This window comes from Emydura macquarii, unplaced genomic scaffold (genome assembly GCF_026122565.2).
Source record: "Emydura macquarii macquarii isolate MOO-44397 ecotype Brisbane River unplaced genomic scaffold, CSIRO-AGI_Emac_v2 contig_1254, whole genome shotgun sequence".
Classification (NCBI taxonomy): Eukaryota; Metazoa; Chordata; order Testudines; family Chelidae; genus Emydura; species Emydura macquarii.
In genome coordinates this window covers 9,659,902-9,671,887 of record NW_027131391.1, presented here as the reverse complement: position 1 = coordinate 9,671,887, position 11,986 = coordinate 9,659,902, and the positions used below count along the sequence as shown (strand labels likewise).

At 57.4% G+C, this 11,986-nt stretch overlaps 1 protein-coding gene and 1 long non-coding RNA gene across 2 annotated transcripts in view; one reads left to right on the top strand and one right to left on the bottom strand.

The window, feature by feature from the left end:
* Positions 1-606: 606 nt before the first annotated feature.
* Positions 607-2,082, bottom strand: LOC137154586 (uncharacterized). Its single transcript, XR_010920241.1, has 2 exons — positions 1,846-2,082; positions 607-793 (listed from the first exon to the last, which is right to left on the bottom strand). It is a non-coding gene; the product is annotated as an uncharacterized lncRNA (long non-coding RNA).
* A 3,065-nt stretch (positions 2,083-5,147) lies between these two features.
* Positions 5,148-11,986, top strand: part of CABP7 (calcium binding protein 7) — a 51,779-nt gene continuing 44,940 nt past the window's right edge. Inside the window, exon 1 of the mRNA XM_067550313.1 lies at positions 5,148-5,893. Coding sequence (XP_067406414.1) covers positions 5,785-5,893 — 109 coding nt within the window. The 5' untranslated portion in view covers positions 5,148-5,784. The remainder of the gene's footprint in view (positions 5,894-11,986) is intronic.

Genomic DNA, 11,986 nt, shown 5'->3' with positions numbered 1-11,986 from the left:
GTTGGACTAGATGACCTCCTGAGGTCCCTTCCAACTCTAATATTCTATGATTCTATGATTCTATGTGATGCAGTTGCAAGAAAGGCTAATATGACCCTGGGCTGTATTAACAGGAGTGTTGTACGTAAAATAGGGGAGGTAATTGTCCCGCTCTACTCAGCACTGATGAGGCATCAGCGGGAGTAAAGTATCCAATTCTGAGTGTCACACTTTAGGAAAGGTGTGGATAAATTCAAGAGAGTCCAAGCGAAAGCAACAGAAACGATAAATGGTTTAGAAAACCTGACCTACGAAGAAAGGTTTAAAAACTGGGACGTTTATTCTTGAGAAAAGGAAATCGAGGGGGGACCTGATAGTCTTTAAATATCAAAAGAGTTGTTATCAAGAGGCCAGTGACCAACTGCTCTCCATGTCCACTGAAGGTAGGACAGGCAGTAACAGGCTTAATCTGCAGCCAGGAAGATTTCGGTTCGATATTAGGAAAAACTTTCTATCTCTTAGAGCACTTGGGTGCTGGAGCAGGCTTCCAAGGGAGCTTGTGGAGTCCCCATCATTCGGAGGTTTTTAAGAACAGGTTGGACAAACACCTGCCAGGGATGGTCTAGCTTTAGTTGCGTCCTGCCTCAGCACAGGGGGAATGAATCAGTTGTCCTCTCAAGATCCCTTCCAGCCCTCCACTTCTACAGAGCAGCGTGCATCCATTCCAAAGCGAGATGCCAGCAGCGCCAGCTTCCTCACAACAGAGTCCTGCCTCCCCTCCACATCTCCATAGCAGGGCATCTGATCCATCGCGCTGTGATTAATCAGTGACAAAATGAGAAATAAGTTGCAAAATGTAATCAGTGCTTTGGAGGAAGAAAGGAATAATTGAAAAAGTGTTTCTGTGCCAGGATGGCTTTAATCAGCAGCTCCTTTTTGCTGCTGTGGGCTCTTTTTCCACTGAAGATTACTGATTTTTGCAGATGCAGATTGGATACGCAGGGCTCAGATGATGTGGCCCAAACTCAGGGGGAATCATCGTGCAAATGTATGTCTTTATTCCGGGGTCTTATGGATGTTCATAATGAAAGGGCCCAGCCGGGGTCCCCTTGGGGAGGTTTCTTCTCTCCCTTACACCGATGCCAATAGCTCCAGCGAAAGCCAGAGAATGGCACTGGTGTCACCCCAGAGTGAGAGCAGAACCGGGTCCCTTGTTAGCCCAGCCCCGGCCCCGATTGTCCAGAAGGCAAAGCACCAGGCATTGCTGCGTGCTAGTTACAGGGGTTTGGAGCCGAGCTGGGGTTTAGGACACAGCAGTTGAGGAATGATTTACGTTAGTCTGGAAGGAGGTGTGAGGGACTGGTCTGCCAGCTACTGTTCCCAATGAAGTTAGCTGATGATTAGGGTGCTCAGCACCACACAGGATCAGGCCTCTCCAGGGGACTTGACTAAATTATCCCAAACTAAGACCCTGACTAAGGGGTTGTCACTGAAGTCGATGGCAAAGGGCACAGTTTAAACAGACCCGTCTCTTCCTTTTTTGCCCTGTGCCATGACACAAGATGTGTGGTGGGGGGGGGGGGGGACACACTCAATGAAATCAAAGGGCAGGACACTTGAACCAATCCCAGGAGATGCTTCTTCACAGGGGGTGGCGTCAACCTGCAGAACTCTCTGGTGCAGGAGGGCTAGATACTACAAAAGACCAGAAAATCCCACGGCGCCTCTGTGCAGGAGAGGGCCATTAAACCCCCTGCCCAGAACTGGCTGGGTGCAATGGGAGCTTGTTTTGTCTCCCTCTGAAGCATCAAATACAGACCATTGCCAGAACCAGAATAACAGACCTAGCTGGACTGACGGTCTTACCGGTAGGGCAGCAGGTGGGGTTAGCAGATGAGGTGGATGGATCGTCTGATCCCATACAGCCGGAACTGGGATAATCTGTGGGATGGATGAGTGGGCTGACGCAACATGGGAGGAAGGCGAATCATCTCTGCTCTGATCCATTTCAGCGGGGGGGCAGGAGGGACACCAGAAGGTCTGAGCAGACCAGTGGCTTGATCTGGTGTTGCAAATTCAGAAATCCCTTCTGTTAGAAACTGTGATGGCCACAGTCAGGAGCCCAAGGTGGGGTTGGAGCAAGATAGCAGCTAGAGCAGGGCTGGAGCAGCACTAGGAACAGAGCTGGAGCAGTCAGGCCTAGTGGTCAGAGCCAGAGTCAGGCGCTCAGGGTAGGGCTGAAGCACGCCAGGACCAGCTGAATCTGTTACCATGGTCAGGCTGGAGTGAGGTCCAAGCCCTGACATGTCATTGAGTAGACTGAGGGGCTAGGCCCACTGTGAGGCTTATAAACCCAGTCTGAGTCACAAGACCAGTTCCTGGCTTGTGGATTGGCTGAAGCCTAGCACAGGCGTGACTCATCATCTTGCACCTGCTGTCCCAGAGCAAGGGGTGAACCCAGCTGTCCTGCACTAGGGAAAGCTGCAGTGCAACCAGTGGGTGATTCTGTTTGGGCCCAGCACCGCACAGGCTACCAGAGGCTGGCCTGTTGGCTTCATTGACCCTTACAGTCCTGACATCAGGCTACATTTTTACTCCTAAGCTGCACTCGCACCCATCACTGACTGCGGGCACAGGGGCTTGCCGGCTAATATTCCCCATTCAGAAGGCCTGGGAGGCTCTTGATGATTCTTCAGTTCTACTGCCCAGAGCCCCAGAATGCATCTCGCTGCCCGCTGCCCAGGGGCCAGGAGGATGCAGTTCTGCCCCGTTGGTGGCTTGATGGGTGACACACGGCCACTGGCAGGCCCATTGTGGGGATCCTTGGCTCATTATAGTCACATTGTGTCACAGCACCTGGCTACTAAAGCAACGGCAGCTGCTAGGAAAAGCTAAAGCTGAGATGTGGGAATAAAGCGACACAGACTTGACCCTGTGATGTTGGGCAAGCTGCGTCGTCTCCCTGTGCCTCGGTTTCCTCTTGCATAAGCTGGGGACACTGATACTGATCCAACCATGCCAGCGGGGTGGGGCCGTGTGAGGAAAGTGCTCCGAGCTCCTCGGTCAGAACGGGGTTAGAGAAGGACGACGGGATCATGATGAAGACGTGCTCATAAATACCGAGCGTAAGAGCTATGGCAGGAAGCGCGAACCCAGACCAACACATCCCCAGCGAGAACATGCCAGGGAACGGCGGCCGCCTGCTGAAACTCCTCTGTGTCTCTGCACAAGCAGCCGCAGTGAGGCCAGGATTGGTTAGGAGCGATTCCTGTTCGTTTACACACGCGTCAGCCAGCGTGCCACGCCTCTTCACAGCCAGGCTCGGTGTCGGAGTCTCTGCCCGGCGGAGCCCACGGTCTGCACAAACCAAGCTCCGGGCCCCGCCCAGGCCCACAGTGCCCTGCGCGTGTGCTGCTATTCCCACGGCTGGGATGAGATGGGAACACAGCCTCCAAGACTTACACTCGTAGCCTGCAGGGTCAGAAGGGGGCTTCACGACCATCTAGTCTGATCTGCACGTTTTTGCAGGCCACAGCACCTCACCCCCCCACTCCTGTCATAGCCCCCTCACCTCTGGCTGAGTTACTGACATCCTCGAATCGTGATTCAAAGACTTCGAGTTACAGAGAATCCATCATTTACTCTAGTTTAAACCTGCAAGAGACCCATGGCCCAGGCTGCAGAGGAAGGTGAAATTAGTCAGTCCCTGGTCTCTCTGCCGGGGCCATTTGTGGTGGTACTTATTATAATACAGACCCACATGGGGCAGGACTGAGACTCAGAAACTCATATCACACCAGCCGCCCGGTTGTTATCAGGCAGTAACACTGCTGCAGTGCAACGCTGGGTACCGTGAGCACATCACACTTCTGCTCTGCTCCCTACACTGGCTTCCCATCAAATACTGAACTGAAGTTCAAGGTCTCAGTCCTGATCTGCAAGGTGCTCCATGACCTGGGAACAGGGCATGTAAAAGATCTAAAGCTGCAGGGTGGGGACTGTGGAATGAAGCCCCCCAGGAACTAAGAGCCAACCTAAACTTCACCACCTTTCGCTCTAAGGTCATGATTCATTTCTTTGGCCATGTCATGCTGTGCACACTTGTCCTCCAGTGGAGAGGAGAAGATGACAAACACGGGGCAAATGCTAGTCACATTGCTTAATGGCCTACTGGAAGATGCTCAGGTACTACAGTGATGAGCACAGCATAAGATCCTATATAGACCAGCACAGAACTGCCGATCTGGGCTGGAATCAGCCAGCGAACCAGGCTCTGTCTCCCATCGCTGAGCCCCTGCAGCCTCCAGTCCTGGGCGAGCCCAGCACATTGATCTGATTGATATATGTTCATGCACATTCCAAAATTTCTCACCACTTCCTCTGCCACAGCTGGGGCTGGCCACTGCTGGAGACAGGGCTAGAGGGACGTTGGGTCTGATCCAAGCCTAGACTCCTAGGTCCAACCCAATTCCTTGGTTCCTCCCGGCACAGCCTGTTCACATTGACAGGGCCATCTCCCGCATACTGTGTCGACGTGTGTGACTTTGCTGGCTGGCTAGAACAGACGGGACCTTGGCAGCAGGGTCAGACCGAGAGCAGGGCACCGCACATGGCACAAGAGCCCCTGCTGGGATATATGTGCATGCCCCACACAGCCCTGCCCCATGTGCAGTGAGACTCCCAGCTCTGGGCTCCCTAGACACTGTCCTCCTCTAGGAAGCTCACAGATGCAGCAGAATCCAGGGGCCATGTGGTAGGGAGCCAGTTGCGGTGGGGCATAGCACAAGGGAGTTCCCTTTCTACTGCAGCTGCAGAGAAGCACAAAGGGTTTAGAGACAGAGGCAGGCGACCCAGGGCAAGGGGACACGCTAGGCCTTGCGGGGAAGTGCGCTGCTGAGCCCAGAGTCACAGCCTGTAAGGCCAGGGAGCACTAGACCCTGCGGTGAGCCGGCTGGGGCAGTCCCTCTCCAGGAACGCTTTCAGCTTCACTCCCACAGGCAGCGAGCGTCGGGGCAGGTTCACCGAAGGGCTAAGCCTGGTGTGCAGGGGGTGAAGGGGTGAGGACGCCAGTGTCCCCTTCCTTCCCCCCTCCCCGCCTGTGGCGGGTGTCGATGTCGCTGTGTCGGATGTTCATTTCCTTGGCAGTGGGGGGAGCGTGTGTGCGGCGAGCCAGGCGCAGGAAGGCACTGCTCCAGAGTGGGGAGAGAGGTGGCCAGAGCGAGTCGAGGGCTGAACTCCTGCCGGGGAAACTTCGCCCGCGGAGGGCTGGGGGGCGAGCCACGCTGGCCCCGGAGCAAGCGGCCCGAAGCCATGCCAGCCGCCGGAGGGGCCGTCTCTGGGCAGCCCCTGCTTCTGAGACTCCCGGGCTGAGCCGCTAGGACGGAGGCACGGCCGTGTCCGGCCGCCTGCCTGAGAGCCGGGAACCAGCGGGGCCGGAGGGGCCGGAATGGGGAGCGTCGTCTCCGGGCGGGGATCGCCTGGGAACTAGCCGCCAGCTGCGCCGCTTTGCGCCCTGCGGTTTGGCCGGGGACCCGGAGCGTGTGCGCGGAGGGGCGCCGGGGGGCCGCCGAAGTGGTCACCGCTCCCCGCGCCGCCCAGCCCCGGACCCGGGCCGGGCTGAGATTCGGAGCCGCTCGCCACACGCCGATTGCCGGCTCGCCCTGCCTGGGGGCGGGGGGGATTCGGGCTCGCAGGCCGGCCGGGTGCGGGGCAGGCCCCCCCCCACTCCGGCCCCTCGCTCCGACCCCGCCAGGGCGCCTCGGATGAAATTGGGGGGCGCGGCCGGGGGCCCGGGCAGCTCGCACCATGCCCTTCCACCCGGTGACCGCGGCGCTGATGTACCGGGGCATCTACACCGTCCCCAGCATCCTCGCGGAGCAGCGCCCCGTGGAGATCCCCGAGGACGAGCTGGAGGGTGAGTCACGCCGGCCGGCGGGGCAGGCTGCGGGGCGCACCCCGCGCTCCCTCCCTGGCGGGGCCCTTCGCCCCGGCGCGGCTCGGCAGCGGGGCGAGCCGGGCACCTGGTCCCCGGGAGCGGATCGAGGCCGGGGACGTGCCCGGCGGGGCGAGGGCCGGGCCGGGGGCGGGATCCCCGCGGGACTGGCGGGGGCGGAGGAGCAGGGGCAGAGCCGGGCGCCGGGAATTAGCGCCCCGCGGCGGGGGCTGGAGCGCGGCGGGGAGCGGGGCCGGCCGCGGGGGAGGCTCGGTGCGGAGAGCCAGGGGCTAGCGGCGGGGGGGGGGCAGGAGGGGGGGGCCCCTCGCAGCACCCATCGGGGGAGGGGGATATTTCCTGCCCCTCGGGGCTCCGGGGAAACCGCCCCCCGCCCCAGGGCTGCTTTGGACTTTCAATTGACCCCCCCGCCGCCGGTGCCGCCTCCCCCTCCCGCTCCCGGGGCCCCCCCGCCCGGCCCGGCCCGGCGAGCCCAGGGTGCCGCTGCCCCGAGCCAGTGCTGCAGCGGGACGCGCGGGGAGCCCTGCAGCGCCGGGCGCCGGCTGCCAGCCACCGGCCTCGGCCTCGCCATTCCGCTCGCGTCCCCCCGGGCTCGGGGCGGCGGGGCTGCCGGGGGAGCGGCTGGGGGCAGCGGTTCAAAGGCGGGGGGAGCCGGGCCCTGGGTGCGCGGGGCCGAATGCAACAGGCGGCTCTTCCTCTGCCCCAGGGCCGGGCCACAGGCGCTGGTGTCACACTCACAGAGCACGTCTGATCACGGCTGTCCCAGCGCGGCGTGTCCCGCTCACAGAGCACGGGCGATTGTCCCTATCCCCGTGCAGCGTGTCCCGCTCACAGAGCACGGGTGACCGTCGTTGTCCCTTCGCCTCATGTCACATTCACTGGGCCTGGGCCATCCTCGCTGGCCCTGCTCGGCCTGTGACAATCACCGGGGATGGGCGATCGTCGCTGTCCCTGTAGCTCGTGTCACACGAACAGGGGCCTGGGCGATCGTCGCTGTCCCTGAGCAGCGTGTCGCACGCAGGGTATGGACAACCGTCCCTGCCCCAGTGCGTCAAGTCACACGGGCAAGCGTCGGTGTCCCTGAGTGGCGTGTCACATTCTCAGGACATGGGCGATTGTCACTGTCCTAGCACGGTGTATCACACTCACAGGACATGGGCGATTGTCACTGGCCTAGCACGGTGTATCACACTCACAGGACATGGGCGATTGTCACTGTCCTAGCACGGTGTATCACACTCACAGGACATGGGCGATTGTCACTGTCCTAGCACGGTGTATCACAATCATGGAGCATGGGCGATTGTCACTGTTTTAACACATACCCACGGGCACTTCTTTCTGCTTTAGCAGCGTGTGTATCACCATCATACGACATTGGCAATTGTTGCTTTTTTAAAAAAAAATCCCACTCTGATATAATCAACTTTTGCTTTTCTATCACCCTAGGACCTAGGTGACTTGGGTTTGTTTCAGTGTCGCAGTATAATTATGAAAGCCTGTTGCTTTCTCACAGTATGATTGGAGCAACTATTGTGTTTATATCACACTGTATTTCTATCACAAGTAGAAATGAGCAACTTTTGCTTATTTGTTGCTTTTCTCTAACGTACAAGCACCGTGATCTGCTTTTGTGTTACATTTTTTCACAACAGTGCTCGGACAGGCTGGTATTTTAATCACAACACACCTGAGCAACTGTTCCTTTTCTATCTTATGACAGGAACAACTCCTGCTGGTCTATCATATGTCATGCTATGATGTGAGGGGCTTTTGCTTTGCTTTTCTTTAACTATGTCACAATAATATGGCAGGACTGCCTGTGGCTTTCCTCTCACACTGTAAGATGAGCAGCTCTGGCTTTCCTATCACAGTGCGACATGACGGTTACTTTCCTATCACAATATGGCGCAATAGAATGTGAGTGACTGTTGCTTTCCTGTTATGTGAACAGCTGAGTCTCGGTGGCTGTGTTTTCCGCCGCTCTCCCACTGTTGATTCCAGCAGGGATTCTCTGCTTCTGATTTCCAAAGCAGACAGAGGAGAGAGCAGGCACTGAGCATAGGGCTCTGTAAAGCTTTCTCCATCCCATTCCCCACTCCACCCTCATGCTGGCATCTCCTGCACCTCCCTCCGCCAAGGGTTAGTTTACAGGCAATCTGGCAGAAGAGGCAAACTCCCCTTTCCCCTGCCTTTCCTCCCTGCTGTTTGATCCCTACCTGCCCAGAAATGCCTGGCAGCATTTGGTGTTTCTGCCCCTTTAAACCCTGCTATGAGAGCACAGCTGACATTGAAATGCCCACTTTGGATATCTTATCTGCAATGGGTTGGGGGATCTCAGCTTAATGCTTGGTGGACAGGCATGCGCCAGGCAGAAAAGTCCCAGCTCCTTGAAGCCAGACTGAGCAGAGAGGCCAAGGACTGACAGGGTCACAAGTGGGAAGGGTAGGCTTGAGGCAGGGGGTGAGGTTGGGCGGCAGAAGCTGGTCTTGCTATTGTCTCTGTTCTGTGGATAGAGAGACCCCTTCCTCCAGGCATCGCTCCCCAGTGCTAAAAGCTAGGGCTGGGCAGAACGGTTCGAACGAACTGTATGGACACTGAAATCCGGTGCATCACCCAAGCCAAAACGTTCCACGGAGACCTCCTGGTTTCCGTGAAGCTTTGCACAGGAAGCTTGTTGAGGCCCAGAAACTCTCTGGTCACGTCTGCTCAGAGAGAGCACGCAGAACAGACAGCCAGAGCTTTGCGAGTGGAGAAAAGACATTTCAACGCAAAGCCGCTTCCTGCAAACATCGGCCAGGTCTTGGTTTCATCCCAGTGTGGAAGGGGGCCGGATCTCGTTGCAGGGAGCAGAATTGTCGTCCTGTGGCCAGGTCCGCACCCTGCATGTCGGGGTGCTACGCTGCAGCTGGGCAGTCTGGCTAGCTCGCTCCAGAGCAGCAGTGCAGCCATGGGGGCACAGATAGCGGCACGGACTAGGTGCCCCGTACAATCCTGCCTGGTACCCTGGGGCCATTCTCTGGCAGCTGCCCCGTGGCTACACTGCTATTTCTAGCGCCCTACCAGCTATGCTGCCCTGACTGCAGGCCCCAAAGGAGACACGTCCCAGCTGACAGCAAGGTTCCGCCAAGCTGTTGGATTTCACTCGGGGAAGCAATGGGGCAGGTGACACCACGACTCCCTCTGTCCCTGCCTGGCCGCTGGCAGGCTTGGCATACGGAGATTCCCGAGTGCTTGGCTCCTACAGGCATGTTGCGGGGAGGCTGGAGTGCCAGGAAATGCAAAGCCCCTCTCCCTTTTCCATCCTGAATATGGTCCTTCCCTCGGCCGTCCCTCCCCTAAAGTCTCCCTCTGCTTTCCTGTGGATATGGTCCAACGTGCCCATTCCCTCCCTGCATCGTGGGAGTTGCGGAACATAGGAACTGCATGGCACAGCCCAACGGACCCTCTAGCGCAGGTGCACTGGAACAGCCCCATGGTCCATCCAGACCCATGGCCCACACAGTCCAACCAGCTGATGGCCCCATCCGTAGGATGTCAAGTCTCCAGCACTGTTCAGGGCCGGATGCTAAGCCCCTCGCTATGCTGTGCTGTGCTGACGTGTGTTCCTTGCTGTCCTCCCAGCCCAGGATCACCTTCTGCAGGGAAGCAGATGGGGAACGCTGCATGTCTGGGAGGTTGTGATCTTTGCAGGAAGTTGTGGGGTTCACTGCTCCTGGGGAGCCCTGGGTCTTTCTGGGTCACTTTAACCCGACTTCATGTTCACGTGCGAGTCAGGTTTTGGAGACACACACGTTTCTCTGAAGTGAGCCTGCGCTCTCTGCTAGGGGTAGGGGAGCCAAGCGGGGTGGGTGCCCCTATATGGTATCCAGGCTGCTGTTCCTGTGCTCACACTGGCTGGCTGTTTCTTGCCTCCTGCTCACCCTCATGTCTCTGGGCTCACTCTCTCCCCTCCATCACCCTCTCTGCTCCTTTCCGTCCCAGACTCTCTCTTTAAATGGAGCAGGAGCCCAATAACACAGGAATACAGCAGCTGAACCACTGGAGTCAGATTCCTCCCTGCTGAAGCCAGTGGGATTCCACGGGGAAGAGTTTGGCCCATGGTCTCAGAATTAGACTGAGGAAGGATGTTCCCATAGTTCTGGCTCCTGGCTGGGACTCAGGAGAGCTGATTCAATTCTCACTTCTGCCACCGACTCACTGCATGACCTTGAGTAAGGCACTTAGCCTCCTTGGGCCTTGGCTCCCCAGGTGTAAAATGGGAGGCTCCCGGTCTCTTGTCTATTTAGACTAACTTCTCCAGGGTCAGGACTGAGTCTAACTGCACAGCATCCAGCACAGTGGGGCCTGGATCATGGCTGAGGTCTCTAGCTGCCACCATCATACTGCGAAATGAACTCATCCCTGACTGACAGCACTCAATTGTCTTCTTCTCAGTGTCTCTGCATAGGTTAACGCCTAACCCTTGTGTGGTCGCCCATCCTGCCACAGGGAGTTTCACAAGTCAGTCACATGTGTGACACACGCCTTCCCTTTTCTCTGTCCCCAGGGGACGGTGCGGGCGGTGCTCTCAGCAGACCAGGTCTCTGCCATCCCTCGCTAGCTGGCCTCTGTCCTGTGTCCTTTCCCGCCTAAACAGCCTTGTCTCCTCATCCCGGATGCCTCTGAACATTTCCACCGCAGTAGCTTCTCCGCCCCTCCTTCAGCGCGCAGGGGCCGGGGCAGAACGCAGCAAGGCTGAACCATTGCTTCTGAGCAGCTCCCTCTCCCCCACTCAGCATGCAGTGGGTTCTTCCAGCCAGCCCCTCCCTCAGCCCCTCCCAGGCCCCCCCGTTCTTCTTGGCCCCACACTCTTTGCTCCAAGCCTCCTCCTGTCTTACACCAGCTGCCCCAGCTAAGCCCTCCCAGCTGCAATAGAATCTCACTCCCACATCCCACGCCCCTCAGACATGCCATATGCCCCCCTTCCTGCCTCGATCCTCGCCCCTCACCTACGTCCCCCTTCCCTGCTCTGGCCCCATTTCAATACAGCCCGCCTATGCCATGCAGGCTGCCCTGAATCTGCCCCTCACTGGACCCTGGCACTGGGCCGAGAGTTGGGCTTCCAGGTGGGAGTGTGCTTGGCAGATGCGCCCCTAAATCACCGACCTTAGAGCCCTTCCTTTGCCGGCCTTTGGCATTTCTTTATGACTAATCCCGTGGCTACCCCAGTCCAGTCCACCTCACACACAACAGCCGGGGCTAGGCTTCTCACTAGCCACCCAGCTCCTCTTCCTTTTCCTGGGGTTGTGTGTCTAAAGCGTTGGCTGGCTTCGCAAATCTAATCCCTCATTTCCAAAGCCGGGCAGGATCATAAATCAAACCTCTCCTGGGAGGGAGACCAGTGTTGTTATCCCTGTGTTATGGGTGAGGAAACGGAGGCACAGAGACATGAAGTGACTTGCCCAAGGTCACCCAGCAGGCCATTGACAGAACCAGGCATGGAGCCCAGGCGTCTCGGGTATCGAGTCCTCTCCGCTCCCCATGCTCAGCCTACTAGGCAGCGCTGCCTGTCAGATCAACTTTCCCTCTTAAATCAGCAATGAAAGGAGCCGCCCCGCCAGCTCACACCATGGCACTGATTTATGATCCTGCCCGGCTCGCCCTGCTACCCACCCCGCCAGCTCACACCATGGCACTGATTAAATTCCTCCTCCTAAAGGGGCCCCCAGATCAGGGCATTGTTTATCTTAGAAGAGATCGTAGGATGGAATTATTTCCTTCAAGCAGGAGAGAAATAAAGAGGAGGCAAGAGGCTAAGTAATAGTGACTGGCCTAGAGAAGGGAGATCTGGGCTTCTCTTCTTTCTGTCTCCTAACATAAGGACAAGGGGACATTCAATGAGACTGAGATGGGAGGGATTCAAAACCAAGCAATTTTCACACAATGTATAATTAGACTGTGGAACTCACTGCCACTGGAAGCCATCAAGGCCAAGAATTTATAGCACGAGTCAAAAGGGGATTGGACATGTATATGGCCATCAAGAATACGCAGTTATCCTAACTAAAAACAAAC